General features: G+C 39.3%; 2 protein-coding genes across 4 annotated transcripts in view; both read left to right on the forward strand.

Annotated features, from left to right (window-relative positions):
* eeig1b (estrogen-induced osteoclastogenesis regulator 1b) overlaps positions 1 to 4,957 on the forward strand; it is a 66,647-nt gene extending 61,690 nt beyond the window's left edge. For all 3 annotated transcript variants that reach the window (XM_072666459.1, XM_072666302.1, XM_072666376.1), the window contains one exon: positions 81 to 4,957. In XM_072666459.1, the coding sequence (XP_072522560.1) occupies positions 81 to 126 (46 nt within the window). In that variant the 3' untranslated portion in view covers positions 127 to 4,957. The remainder of the gene's footprint in view (positions 1 to 80) is intronic.
* Positions 4,958 to 7,102: 2,145 nt separating this feature from the next.
* On the forward strand, positions 7,103 to 13,774 carry dpm2 (dolichyl-phosphate mannosyltransferase subunit 2, regulatory). Its single transcript, XM_072692773.1, has 4 exons — positions 7,103 to 7,144; positions 8,862 to 8,951; positions 10,396 to 10,498; positions 13,156 to 13,774. The coding sequence occupies exons 1-4, from the start codon at positions 7,142 to 7,144 to the stop codon at positions 13,209 to 13,211; spliced, it is 252 nt and encodes an 83-aa protein (XP_072548874.1). The 5' UTR covers positions 7,103 to 7,141; the 3' UTR covers positions 13,212 to 13,774.
* Positions 13,775 to 15,584: the final 1,810 nt, after the last annotated feature.

A 15,584-nucleotide genomic window follows, 5' to 3' on the forward strand; every position in this document is an offset into this window, starting at 1 on the left:
TAAACTCAGTTCACACGAGTCTTCTAAGCAAAAGCACTGCGGGAAAAAAAGTAGTAACACATGTTTCATTTTTTCGGCAGGGTGTCGGCAGGTGTGTTTGAACCGGTCGTGATTGAAAGTCATTAGTGTCCCCCAGCACGTTGTGAGCTCTTCATGTAAAGAGGACGGTCCAGACTTGGGAGGATCACCGGGCCAGAGCAGTCGTCCAGTGTCCCACTGACAAGTTGTTTTTCTACTCATGTTTGTTTTTTTTTGTCTATTATCTTCACTGATTACTGAAATGCGTGTTCTCGCACACTGCTATAACAACACCTTAAATCTGACATCATATTTATGGAAATGGTGGTGGGTAGTTAATTATTACTATAATAATTATTATTACATATTGTAAAACCCCATAATCAAAAAAAGATATCTTAACACTTTAATGACACCTTATTGCAAGTAAACAAACTTGAAATGTCTGATGTAACTAGGCATTGTGGGAAGTGTAGTCTAACACTGTGAAAAGCTGTCATTGGCCTATAAATATGTATGTCCTAATTGGCAGCCTTTAGGATTTTTAGTAGACATATGATTTCATATACTGCTTAGCCTTTCAGACGTGATTTAATGGTTTCAAACTGTGGTGTTCTTCGACTAGATCTGTGTATTTTTTTTACAACGCACAGCCACACCCTTTTAGTAGGAGTTTTTGGAGTTGTGTGTTCTGCCTGGGCTACAAACCACTAAAACAAAAGGTGTCATTAGTCTTAGCATGAATGTTCCTAATGATCCTGCTTTTACCACAGCCTTGTATCCTCCCTGCACTGGGAATGACCTTATTAACCCATATGACAGAAAAGTGAATACACACAGTGCTGTGTGGCTGGCCATGCAGAATCAGCTGATGTTTAGATGGACTGGGAAGCTTCTGGCCATTCCTTTATAGATTAAGGCCTTCTGTTTTTTCCTTGTGTGTGTGCATGTGTGTGAGTGTGTTGTATGGGTGTTCGATTTTTCAAAATATGTGGAAACACCTTATATATTCTCCTGCTGGCCTGGAGAACGTAACTGAAAGTCTAAATTCCTCAGAGCCAATCTTCTCTGCCATCTTTAGTGCCTGTCCAGCACACATTCTCATCCTCTTCTTATTCCCATAGTTCTGTGTGTGCTGCTGGCAGCCTCGGAAATGTAAGAAAATATATGCCATCACCAACCTTTCCAAAGTCTGGAAACCAACCTTAGAGTTGGACTGGCTAAATGTCCTCACAGAGATCCAAACTGGGTCCAACATTGCTCCCCACATAAGCGCATTTCTGTGTCTGGCTGCTGGTTTCAGCCAGGATCACAGGATCGTGTCATACTGCAGTGCAGTGCGCCGATTGTCTTGGTCTGCTCTGCTCTTCAGCGAGGCACTATAGTCACTGGAGTTTAAGGAAATGTGTTCATCATTACGGGGGAACGAATGGAAAAACTCCATGAGCATGTGTGCTGTATGAGCGTGTGTGCTGTCAGAGGATGGCGGAGGATGTGGCTGAAAAAAATCACTTTGTTTGTAGAGCTGGGTCAGAGCAGATGACTCACAATCACGCGGCTCAGCTTGGCGACAGCACCTGGTGTGCGTCCAGAAAAAAAGAAGGCCCTTCCGTGTGTGTATGTGTGTGTGTGTCTGTATGCTGTTTTTTTTGTTTTGTCTTTCCAGTTTGAATGAGCTAGCCATGATCTCGGTCATGGAGTAAAAAGAACTCCTCTCAGTTGATCTGAGAGAACCTAACAGGCTAGAGAATTTACACTAAGAGACGTCATGCTCTTTGCACATCTAGTTCTGTTATTATGACTTTACATGTAAAAGTGCAATGTGGGCTCGATACTTAGTTAAAGGAGAACTTCACGCTTAATGCTTTAACATGCGATTCCTATCCATGAAAACGGTTTAACTAACTTTTTTTTCTTCAGGAATCTATGTTAAGGTATGAATTTTACATGGAATACTCCTTTAATGTCCTTTTTATTATAATATCATGCAGTTGGATTCACTTAACGTGTCCTGGTTAAGGCCCTGCAAAGCAACTGCATGCAGCAGTGATGGAGTGGTGACTTTCTCAGGTTCATTATACTGAGCCCTTTAGAATGAATAGCACTCTTGCTTAAAGGTGCAAGAATGTGAAGACTAAAAATGGCTGTTTATTAGCGTGATCTGAAACTGAGGAATCTACCAAGCTTTCAATGAGGTTAAAATGCAACACATTTTCACACAATTATTGGCATCCCTAGAATTGTTATGTCATATTTCCATTCATATTTGACATATTTTGTCTTTTTTCTGAGTATGAACTCTTAAGTGGTCATATTTCATATAATATAAATAATGTCTCAAAGGTGCCTTCTAGATTATGTTTAATTTTACCTCACTGAAAGGTTAGATTTTCTCATTTTAGAAAGAAAACTGCCAGAACCAACAAAGTATATTTTATTTTTGACCCTTTTAAGCAAGTGTGCCTGTAATTCTGGTGGGCACCTGTTTAATGATAATTCAATAATAGGGGAGAGCGGGGCACACCTAACACTTTTTTAATAAATCAATTGTCAGAAACAAATTTCTTCTACAATGCCATTGTAAACTTTATTTCCAGCTTCTATAATATATATATATATATATATATTATTTAAGAAAATCAGATTTTGTCAGCATTCTAGATTAACACGTTTACATACGTATTACATGTGTAATCGGATAATGAGCAAACTCCAGATTTCAGATTTCTACTTTGCAACCAGCCAATAATCGCACATTATTCACAGAAGCATGTGACGTAAACTTCACACTTGGCAAATATAGATCCTCTTCTTTTATGGTTTCTAATAGTACACAGTGCTGCCTTCCTTACGGCTTTCTCAGTATTGCTGCAAAAACAGAGACAAGCCTTTTATTGGACAAGTGTCTGTCCTATCCGATCCAACATTTGTGCGCTTACTGAGAAAATCGGTAAAACTCAGTATGAGCGTATACATGTGCTTGATTACTTATTAATCAGATTTCTAGACCTTAGTATGGTATAAGAAATCGGAGGATACTGTTTACATGACCACTTGAATAATCAGATAACTGCAGAAATCTGATTGTGGCCGGATTATTGAGTGCATGTAAATACACACACTGTTAAAACTAACCCCCCAGTGAGGAGGCTGTACTGTTGTGCTGGGCAATATCACAGTATTCACTGTTATTGTAATAAACTGCATCACAGTAAAATCACTTGGCTTTTCAGAACGTAGCATGGATATCATCAGTACTTCTAGGCCTGTAACCCTCTTGCCATTTTGCGTATCATGACAATTTCTTCCGTATTAAAGTATTACGATATTATATTTATGCCAAGTCGCTCAGCCGTACCTGTACTCTACCCAGGCTCGCTCTCACTTACATGATTTAATATGGTGCTAAATTACAGCCACCAAGCAGGAGATCAACACAACATAACATAACATAACATAAAAACTCAGTAACCAAACACACTTAGAATGAAAAGAGTTACTGCAATGGTACTAAAACTGATTCAAAAATGCGATAAGATCACAAATCCATATTTCAGTTCGCCCTGTGTTAGACTGTGCCCCACTCTCCCCCACATTGTTCGCTTATTGAGCTAACGTTTATCTGAGTGAGTGAATGAGTGCGTGTCAGTTCAGGACTAGTATCAAGGGAATCTCTAAAGACTTTATTTAATTGTATCGCACCCTTTCCTTTTGTCTATACTCCAACACGCGGCCTGCTCGCTGTCTTTCTTTGCACCGCTCTCTTGCTCACTAACAGTCTGAGCGACATACTAATGCAAGCTAATGCTAACACTGTCCTGTGTTTTGGGTGTTTTCTGAACCAGCAGGCTGGTTTATTTGAGCGTTTCTCCACGTTCAGCGTCCGTTTCTCATCAGCTCTCTCTTTCTGTTCAGTCTTTTGAGCGTGTAATAAACCTGGTGACAGCATGAACTGGTTGATGTATTGCTACTTAAAGAGGCTATTTGCTGATCGTTGTCTCTTCTTCTTTTCCTGTATTAACAAATAAGCCTCTTGTGTCGTGCTATCATTTTCGGTTGTAATGGACAGTAACCTGTGATTGATTTTTTTCTATCATTCTTTTCACTCACAAACGTTGTTCGTGAACGTGATTTAAGATGCTGTTGTGGGGAGCTGAGTCCTGAGTATTGGGATCAATGAGGGGGGAAATGGGTTTCGTGCAACAATGCAGTATTTGTGTGATTTGCTGTTCTACGTTATAAAAAAGAAAGAGCGCTTGAAGGCCAGCGTAATTCACTCTGATTTGGGTTATTTCTGAGGAGAGGGATTTTTCGACTTCTCCTCTAACGTGGTGTGTTTAGAGCATTTGTGATTAAGAGTATTAATTGTACATGTCATGTTAAACTACACTGTGATCTGCAGAGTGAAATCCTCGGCCAACAATGACGATAACGTTCACCACAGCGGCACTTAAACGCTAACTTTACAGTAACGAAAACCCGCTAGATCCTCCACAACTAATGCTGTCTGTCTTCTTTCTCTCTCATTCTGTAAAGGGTTGAAAAGCTATGCACTTGAGTCAGACGGAAAGACTCCCATTATTCTGACCACTATACTGGTTCCAATTAACAAATGATCGATATATTGAGAGATTACAGATTTCTATTAAAGTCAGTACCTATATATTTAACTTTACCACAAAAGTGATGAGTTTATTTTTCTGATTATATAGAATTATTTGAATACTTCTATTTTATGATCACACAAATAATTTCCAAAGTTTTCTCGACCTCATATTCGGTTTTATTTGGTGTATGACTATTTGGTCTCATGATGGATCTAAACTATATTTCTACACTCAAATATGGATGTTTCGTATTCTGTAATGTAAACGTGTCTTTGGAGGTGTATTAATGTCATATTTTCGGGGAAATAAAGCAAATGTGGGGCATCCTAAAACCACAGTTGTATGTCTTTCATCTTTGTTGCTCAGAATCCTCACTCCTCACTATGAAATACACTCTTAAAAAGGTTAAAGATTATAGAGTTTAAAGAATCTATTCATCAAGATTCTTCACACTCACAGATCTCTATTAGAAACATGGTTCTTGTTTGAGAACCAAAGGTGTCTCTTCTGTGGCATTACTAACCATTTGAAGCACCTTTATCTGTAAGAGTGTAGTAAAGCATTGGTAAGAACAGGTACTGGTGTTAGTTCTGGCACTGCAGAACCCCTCCCAAATGTAAGGGGACTCCACAGCCTAAAGCTGGAAGGCGTTCTACCCCTCTAGTCCCTGCTTATCACTGGGCACAATTGCCTTGAGCTCATGTGCTATACAAGCTGTATGTGCTTAAAGAGCTGAATTTACCAATGAACCATTTCACTCTGAACTCTAAAGCACTCTAAATCTCTCAGATTACGCCTCAACCACTTCTAACAACACTTTTTTAAAGTTCTTGAAGATATTTGTCAAAAGGAAATTGAGTCGACTTCTCCATGTGAGCATTGTTTTGAAGGGAACCCTGAGGATTAACATCTTCAGCCTTATGACAAAAACAGAAGCCTGCTGTGATTTGATATCAACCATACCATCATAGAAACAAGTGGAGAAGCTGAGTGGAAAGGGTAGACTGTAAACTTTAATGCATCCAATTTTAGTGTCTCTTTATTATTTATTATATTGTAATTGTATAATAAAAATGTTCAAACAAAAATGTAATAGAGATGTAAAGGTAATTCCTTGTGAAAACAGTCACTGAAATACTCATGCAATTACATTCATCTGTTTAAATTGTACAGTAGTTTTACAACGAACACCGTTAGGTTTCAGTGGGTTAAGACACATAGGCTTCAACATGGTGTTCATTACCAAGACTATTTAAATGTGTTGTATAAAACTAAATGTATTTTTAATAAACAGACTAAATCCCTCAGCTCCCACCCTAATAGGTAATAAGATAATTAATAAAAGTGTATAATATATATAATAATAAATAATATAATATATAATATATGACTGTCCACTTATCTGCCCTTACCTGTTGGAAAGCTGACTGCTGGTCTCCCTTGCACCTGCATCAGATCAGCTGCCACCCACCAGACTAACAGCTGGCGATTTGCTATCTGTACTGCTATCTGCATAATAACTATGTTAAAATGTACATGGACTCAAACTATTTGCCACTATTATTATTACCACCATTAACCATCCTTACTCTCATTACTCCCACCATCTCTATTATGATTATATTCATTATATTACGATTATATCAGCATACCTGAGCAGAAGATCAGTCTTGGTGGATTGGTGACTTTTGTCAATAATTAGGTTCTGGCCAGAAGTGGACGTGTCCCTCTTGTGAGTCTTGGTTCCTCCCAAAGTTTCCTCCTCCAGCAGAGGGTGGAGTTTGACCTTGCCACTGCGACCTTTGGCTTTGCTCACTGGGGGTCTTTAGGTCTTTTAGTTTTGTTGATGTCTTGTCCTCTTACTGATTCCTGTAAAGCTGCTTTGTGACAAAGCCAGTTGTGAAGAGTGCTATACAAATAAATCTGATCTGATTTAATCATTTTAATTAATTTAATTAAGTTTCTATTGACCCCTTTCTTGTTGACCACAGCTGCCCACCCTACATACCCAAAATGCCCACCTCAATGCCCACCTGGGGCAGTGGTGGCTCAGCGGTTAGAGCGCCGGGCTATTGATAACAGGGTTGTGGGTTCGATTCCCAGGCTCGGCAAGCTGCCACTGTTGGGCCCTTGAGCAAGGCTCTTTACCCTCTCTGCTCCCCGGATGCTGGAGTTGGCTGCCCACCACTCTGGGTGTGTGTGTGTGTGTGTACTCACTGCCCCTAGCTCACTAGTGTGTGTGTGTGTGTTAAATGCGGAGGACACATTTCGCTGTACAGTGTACACTGTACAGTGACAAATACCTCAGGATGGGAGCCTGGAAATGCCCCTGATAAAGAGAGAGGGTGTATGGGTTGGTGTTTACGTCGTGTGTTGTCTCCCTCTCCTGGTGTTAGTTTATAAGATCATTTAGGCCCTTATTTCCAATAAACTACATTTCCCACAATTCTCATGATGCCTACGCCGGAAACGCCGCACACAAGCGGAAAGACGCGTTTCAGAGGGACGCGTTCGCCATGGTAAGATTAGCTGGTGGAGATGTGTAGGTGTTTATACTGTTATCTGTACCTTATATGTTTATTTTTATGAACTGATAATGAGAACTAGTCCTGTACTCGTTTTAAGCCCTTTAATGAGCTGGGTAGCTTCACTGAAAGCTGAGTTGACAGGAGCTAACTGACAGGTTAGCTAGTAGCTAGTGCTAACTCGTTCAGTCAGAAGTTGTTTGAGGGCTTGTTGGTTAAAGGTTGGTGTATAAATGTGGAAAATAACATTTACTAACGTTTACATACGTTTACTAACTGTACTGAGATATACTCAGCACCTCTGTATGAGAGAATAGCCTGATATACACATTCAGCCCCAGTTTGAGAGTGATGCTGAGTGCAGCCCTGTGTTGATGAAGCACTGACTCCTTCTATCTCCTCCTCATCTCCTCCTTATCTCCAATCTCCTCCTTATCTCCTCCTTATCTCCTTCTCATCTCCTCCTCATCTCCTCCTCATCTCCTCCTTATCTCCAATCTCCTCCTCATCTCCTCCTTATCTCCAATCTCCTCCTCATCTCCTCCTTATCTCCTTCTATCTCCTCCTCATCTCCTCCTCATCTCCTCCTTATCTCCTTCTATCTCCTTCTATCTCCTCCTCATCTCCTCCTTATCTCCTCCTCATCTCCTCCTCATCTCCTCCTTATCTCCTCCTCATCTCCTTCTATCTCCTCCTCATCTCCTCCTCATCTCCTTCTATCTCCTTCTATCTCCTCCTCATCTCCTCCTTATCTCCAATCTCCTCCTCATCTCCTCCTTATCTCCTTCTCATCTCCTCCTCATCTCCTCCTTATCTCCAATCTCCTCCTCATCTCCTCCTTATCTCCAATCTCCTCCTCATCTCCTCCTTATCTCCTTCTATCTCCTCCTCATCTCCTCCTCATCTCCTCCTTATCTCCTTCTATCTCCTTCTATCTCCTCCTCATCTCCTCCTTATCTCCTCCTCATCTCCTTCTATCTCCTCCTCATCTCCTTCTATCTCCTTCTATCTCCTCCTCATCTCCTCCTTATCTCCTCCTCATCTCCTCCTCATCTCCTCCTTATCTTCTCCTCATCTCCTCCTTATCTCCTCATCTTCTTCCATCTCCTCCTCATCTTCTTCCATCTCCTCCTCATCTCCTCCTCATCTCCTTCTATCTCCTCCTTATCTCCTCCTCACCTCCTCCTCATCTCCTTCTATCTCCTCCTCATCTCCTCCTTATCTCCTCCTCATCTCCTTCTATCTCCTCCTCATCTCCTCCTTATCTTCTTCTCATCTCCTCCTTATCTCCTCATCTTCTTCCATCTCCTCCTCATCTTCTTCCATCTCCTCCTCATCTCCTCATCTCCTTCTATCTCCTCCTCATCTCCTCCTTATCTCCTTCTATCTCCTCCTTATCTCCTCCTCACCTCCTCCTCATCTCCTCCTCATCTCCTTCTATCTCCTCCTCATCTTCTCCTTATCTCCTCCTCACCTCCTCCTCATCTCCTCCTTATCTCCTCCTCATCTCCTTCTGTCTCCTCCTCATCTCCTCCTCACCTCCTCCTCATCTCCTCCTCATCTCCTCATCTCCTTCTATCTCCTCCTCACCTCCTCCTTATCTCCTCCTCACCTCCTCCTCATCTCCTCCTCATCTCCTTCTATCTCCTCCTCATCTCCTCCTTATATCCTTCTATCTCCTCCTCATCTCCTCCTCATCTCCTCCTGAAAGGCGACCGGAGCTGACCAGGCTGTGGGTTTGGGCCTCGTTGGCTTTAGTCTGTTATTGTTCACGTATTACACCGTATGGGTGATAGTCCTGGTAAGTAAAACAACCCTATATACACTCTATATACACAGAAACTGTGTTTTCACTAAAGTGAAAGTGGTGTTCATATGAGCAGTGGAAGAAAGTGAGCAGGGCAATTACACATGTGCAATTAAGAGTCATGTGCAATAACCTGTATATAATATTGTTATTGCTTTTTAAATTCTTATTTATATTGTGTGCATATAGTGTAAATTATTTATCTACATTTTTTGATATCTGATTTCTTGATATCCCTTTCTGGTGTGACTGAGAATTTCCCCACTGTGGGACTAATAAAGCACTATCTTATCTTATCTTATCTTAGGGCTGGGTGATCCAGCACAGAAAAGTACTATCCTGATAATGAAAGACTTTCTCACAATGCCCGATGTGTACACAGTAGTTGATACACACAGACAGCAGTAATGACAGGTTTTAAGATCTGCTACAGAGATTTCTCCTCAAAATTTGCTGCTGTTGTGTTTTTAATACTGCTAATATCATGATAATCGCGACTGACACACACAAGGAATGGTTGTATGTTGGTTTCTTTCTAGTATTCTATGCAATATACAGCCAAAATGTCTTACCAGCTCTGAATTCACCTTAATTCTTCTTAAAACACACTGACAGTTTTTTTTACGACAATTCTGGCGTTCGCCAGTGTTTTCTCATTTGGGATTTGCTCAATTTACGAGGACACCATAAGAGCAGAGCTGTGAACAATTCTGCAGTTTAAAACACATCAAGAATCTGACGTAGATGTTTTGTTAGGACTGTTCTCAAAAACGGATGAGTGAATGAGACCTATTGTATATAATAATTTACAGACTCTATGCAGTGAATGCTGGAACAGGCTGTCAGAAGGTCCGATTTCAAATACCATATCTGAGATGCTGAGATGGGGCAGTGGTGTCTCAGCGGTTAGAGCACTGGGCTATTGATGACCGGGTTGTGGCTTCGGTACCACAAGCTCAGCAAGCTGTCAATATTGGGCCCTTGAGCAAGGCCCTTTACTCTGTCTGCTTCCCAGACACTGCAGAGACGGCTGCCCATCTCTCCGGGCATGTATACTAATAGCCTGCTGTGTGTGTTTGCTCACTAGTGTGTACTAGTACTGCATGGATGGGTTAAAAGCGCAAGCCAAATTCCATCTGTTGGGAATGCAGGTGTCTTTGTCGACACACACAGTAAACTGTGTATATTAATAATAATGATCTTAACAGCAGTGTTCCAACATGTAGTGAAGCCCCCCTCTAGAAGAGTAGAAGCTGTTGCGACAGCAAAGCACTAAAATCTCTGTATGAATGTCCTTGAGGGCAGTAGAAACTTTGGATGAGCGGATGTCTGCTAACTTTTGCATTTATGGTGTTTAAGTGTCTGTAATTGAACTGGCCCTGATGAACACCCTGTCACAGTGTATATGATAACTGGGTCTCTTCTGCTCTCCCTGCAGCCATTTGTGGACAGTGATCATGTGATCCACAATTACTTTCTTCCACGAGAATACTCGGTCATACTTCCTGGAGTAGCAGCACTGATTCTCTTACTCTGTGTCGGTAAGTGTAGAAAACTTATTTATTTAATATAAATACTATAATGGTCAGTTTAACTGGGATGTTTAGGTCAATGGAATATCTGTATCTGCAAACATTTTCACAAAAGCCATATTATGCTGATAATGACACATTTGCTGTTCCAAACCTTGCCCCCAAGAGATCAATATGACAAAAAATTCATTGTATTGTGATAAATGTATCGTGATGCACAATATACTTCTCTAAGCATATCGAAGATATCCTCAATAACTCTGATAAACTACACATTTCTGTATGGAGGGAGTAATTAGTGCTGCTTAATTGTATAAATTACAATTACACACATTTAGAGTAAAATTGAGTAAAAAAAGTTTGAGTAAAAATCACTGTACTACGTTTGGGATAATTTGAGTATTTGAAGAGAATCTGTCGCAGCTGATGCATGTTGTCTGCTATTATTTGATTGTGATAAATATTGTGAAGAGATATTTAAATATTGTGATATTTTTCTGATCTCCCCGACCTCTAGCAGCAACCTTTCATTGATGCTGATACTAATGGGCTTAATTTAATGCTTATTAGCTGCAGTATTTTAGGACGTCTTGCTGTTTTTATTTTTTTTCTCTCTCAGCAGTTCCAAGTGTTCTGTCTGGTTTTATATCTCACCCTGGTTTTGGTCTAGTTTCTGGTTTTGGTGTATTTTGGATTTTTGCTCAGTCATGCATGTGTACCCTTCCTCTAGAGGTGGGCAACATAACAATTTTTCATATGATAAATGTTGGTGTTGTGATACACAATATACTTTCCAACTACACATTTCATTACTGCTTAATTTGTCCTGTTTAATTGGATGGAGTGCAGTAGATTTTGAATGAAAATATTATAGTATTTGGAGAGCAGGTTTCTGCAGGAATCTGCTGCTACTGGTGCATTTGTCAAAATATTGAGACAAACCTTGTATATCCTGAAAATGACTTTAAATATTATGATGCAATATTTTTACCATATTGTCAGAGAAACAGTAAACAGCAAGCGCATATTTCAACGCTACAACCGCAAAATATTGTGAAACATGGCTGCAGCTGTGCATTTTGAAGCATATACAAATATTTATCATTAAAGAGGCTCTCTGTTAAAAAGTAGTTAAGAGCTTTCAATTAGCCACATTGCTGTGCTTTGGTGAGTGTTTTGGTGTGTTGCTAAAGAACAGTAAAATACACCTTCTTTATTTACAGCAAAATCTGATTATTTAGTGACTCATATAGAGCTTTCTCATTAGTAGATTATTAAAGTGCTTGTAAACATGTTGAATGTATTATTTCTTAAATTATTTCTTTTCCTGCAGTTATCAGATTTTTATCAGATTATTATGTGCATGTAAACACACTCAGTGACTCTCATGAGCTGGGCTACACAAATATTTCAAAAGAGTTTCCCTTATTCTTGCTTTCAAGCTGCCCACACACATTCCAGCCTTCTGGGCCTACTCTCAGTCATCCCGATGACCAGTCCAGGCCTGCTAGTAGGGGTGGTCTATATGATTCAGTCATGTTTATGTTTTCAGTTTACTAATGGAATATAAAAGTACAATATTTGGAGCAAACTGTACTTTGTGTCCTGTACTTGTACCTGTACTTTGGTGAAACGGCAGAGCGTCTGTCTCGCGACGCGGCGGCCTGGGTTCGAGTCCCGAGTGGCTTTATTTAGGGGCAGTGGTGGCTCAGCGGTTAGAGCGCCGGGTTATCGATAACAGGGTTGTGGGTTCGATTCCCGGGCTTGGCAAGCTGCCACTGTTGGGCCCTTGAGCAAGGCCCTTTACCCTCTCTGCTCCCCGGGCGTTGGAGTTGGCTGCCCACCGCTCTGGGTGTGTGTGTACTCACTGCCCCTAGTTCACTAGTGTGTGTGTGAGTGTGTGTTCACTACCACAGATGGGTTAAATGCGGAGGACCCATTTCGCTGTACACTGTACATGTGACAAATACGTGCACCTTTACCTTTTACCTTTGATACAACACTTTAGCAGATATGTAAGCTCGAATCTACTACACTAATCGCAGGCTAGCAAGCTAATCGCAATGTGTTTATATAGTTCCACAGTGTATAATGGGTCTAATATTGAAAGTAACGAATAAGATATTATGTAAATGGTCATAGTAGGGTTGAGAAATGCAATACAGTTTATTTATGTATTATTATTATTATTATTTTGTTCTATTTTCATTTGTTATTTCTTTTATATATTTAATGTTTTAATATGATTTTTTTTTTAGATCAGTTAGATCAGTTATTTTGCATTGCATTGTATGTACATTTTAATGTTTTAGCTGCTCTGTTTTATTGCCAGGGGTTTATAAAGCACTTTTAGATTCATTTGATTCCATCTGATTTAATGGAAATGTCCTATATAAATAAATTTGATTTACTGATTATATTTGATAATTAGGGCTGCACAGTATGTTGCTGGTTTATAGTTATGACCAGTATTGGCGTTTTTTAAATTTTTTAATTTATTTTTATTGGTGTAATTTGCTGTAATTAACAGAGCTGTAAAGTTCTGTAATTTAAAACTGAACATTAGCTCAGTTGTTTTGTTGTGATGTTCCAGATGTAGTGTATAGTGTTATGTTATTGTATTGCTATCTGCACATTTATTCAGTTTTTTCTTTTTTCATCCACAGGGACCTTCATAGGAGTAGTAACATGGAAGAATCGGAAACCAAAGAAAGTGGACTGAAGCGATGAATCTCTCAGCTGAAAAATGGACATGATATAAACCCGACCTCATGCATAGCTCTTCTCTGAAGCTTGCTGATCTTTCTTATAGACTCCACCCAGCAGACCGAACAGGAGTACGTAACAGGCTGATGAAATCACCAGTGATTTGTAAGGGTGCCATGGCAACATTGAAACCCTATAAACAACAGTACACCATAACCTAGCATTGAAAGCCCATTGACCGCAACCTTGGCCATATTGTGTAACATCATGTAACGATTAGTGTATGAGCAGAAAATTCGACCCACTTTGGAGGAATTCAGATAACCAGTCAATGGAATTCCAGTCCCGGAAGCAGTTGACTGTTATATTAAGGTTCAGTTTGTCAGGACAGCTATTATTAGATTCAGTAACTTTTCCCGTCCCCCTGTTGTTGCTATGCATTTGTGCTGCTGCGTTTGTCGTAGGCTGTAAATAAATAGAACTCGAACATGCTACATTTGGGATTGCTGACAGTAGGGGGGTGTTTATTATTATTTTTTTAATATGTTGCAATAAATAATTGTTACATCCCTTACATTATTCATTTGTTGTTCCAGTCTTTGCTGTCTTAGAGATGATGTCAAAACCATGCCTAACAAGTGTGCATCAATGGAGTTTTATAATGAAAAGTAAGGGTTTTAGTTTTGGGAAAAGGACGTTTAAAAGAAGGGTGGGTATACTGTATATATCTGGAGGCCAATTTCACCATGTAAAATAAAGAATAAACATACTATAATAAGATATTGAGATAAACATCTCAAAATAACAAGAAAGTTTCTCAAATTAATGAGAAAGCATACTAATCAGAATAATGACAGTTTACTTAATCAATATTATTATTTGATGTTATTATGAATTTTTATTCTTATTAATACTATTCACTAATTAATAATAAGGTGCTTTATATTATAAGTGGCAAAAATTTCCACTTTCATATAATCTCTCTTACACTCAAAAACCTTGTGTCTCCAGAACGGCAACTTTACAGGAGAAGGAAAAAACCTTCTTAACATTCAGTGAAAGTCAATTCCAAATTGTTTATTCAAAGTCATTATGGAGCATTTCTATTTGTCCCGTTCATCATAAAAATTGGAAACAATATAAAGAACAACTTCCAAAATCAAATCATGTCAAAAAGTGAAAAACAGCGAAGGTAAAGATATGAAGTTTTTGCGTGTACCTGTGTGTGTGTGTGTGTATATATATATATATATATATATATATATATATATATATATATATATATCTATATATATCAATATCATTAGATACTGTACAAATTTGTTCAGTTCCACCAGCAGTTCGTCTGATTTGTCTTAATAAAAAAAATGATCAGGTATTGGTAGTAGGTATATGAAAGGGAACAGTAAATACTGGCCTTCCTCACAGAGAGTGGTTGTAAAGCGAAGGCAGTCGAATGCAGCGAATCAAAATGCTTTTACTTTATGAATTTGTCTAATGCTCAATATCCATTCTAACTTATGGATGTACACCAACCACTTCGGTGCATTGATTATTAGATGGGAACTACTCATGTATAAAACTCACAGTTTACCACTTTCTGACATATTGGGAATCTGGCAGTTGTTCCTTACTCTGTGTCAAACGGAGTTTGTGGATTAACGGACCAAAGTGGCTTGTAATAAAATATTTATATTGACTTCCATTGAACGTTTCTTATTTTCCCTCGCATTTTGGAGATGTAAGATTCTTACAATTGTTTTTGATAAGGTTTTTGATCAGTTTTAGTTATATGTTTTTGGGAGCATGAAACCAGTAGTTGTTATTTCCATTGTATGAAAATACCATGATGAATGGACCAAAAGAAATACTGTAAAATGGCTTGTAATTAAATGTATTTACATTGACTTTTTACATTAAGTTTTTTGTGTTGTTGCTATTTTTAATTACATGTATTTTTAGGGCATAATTCTTTACCCGTTTCCACATAAAGACTATTTTGGAGCTGGTAGTTGTTATTTACCTTGTATTAAAATATGATGTATATGATAATATGATGTCCAATGACTTGGAATAAAGTTGCTGTTTTGGAGTTTACCCCAGTGTTCTCACTGGACTAGCTTCATCTCCCGGCCAGGGGTGTGCTTGCAGTACTATACTATCAGGGTGAGAAATCCCTCCATAATTTGCCTGGGCTTCTCATCCTGCACCTGTTGTGTTTCAGTCATCCAGAGGGGGATAAGAAAGGGGTGGGGTTGTCTGTTTGACAGAGGTGGATGGGGAGGGCATGCTCTTGCCTTCCTCACAGATGAGGCTTTGCATGAAGCTCTGACATTGAGTATTAGTGCAGTCAGTGTGAGTGTGTGTGTGTGTGTGAGTGTGTGAGTGT

This window comes from Salminus brasiliensis, chromosome 1 (assembly GCF_030463535.1).
Source record: "Salminus brasiliensis chromosome 1, fSalBra1.hap2, whole genome shotgun sequence".
In the NCBI taxonomy this organism is placed as follows: Eukaryota; Metazoa; Chordata; class Actinopteri; order Characiformes; family Bryconidae; genus Salminus; species Salminus brasiliensis.

What these genes read in the sequence shown, in the direction of transcription:
- dpm2 (XM_072692773.1), top strand. An exon ending in CCGTATGGGTGATAGTCCTG is followed by an intron (nt 8,952 to 10,395) that starts GTAAGTAAAACA and finishes CTCTCCCTGCAG; the next exon opens with CCATTTGTGGACAGTGATCA. An exon ending in GATTCTCTTACTCTGTGTCG is followed by an intron (nt 10,499 to 13,155) that starts GTAAGTGTAGAA and finishes TTTCATCCACAG; the next exon opens with GGACCTTCATAGGAGTAGTA.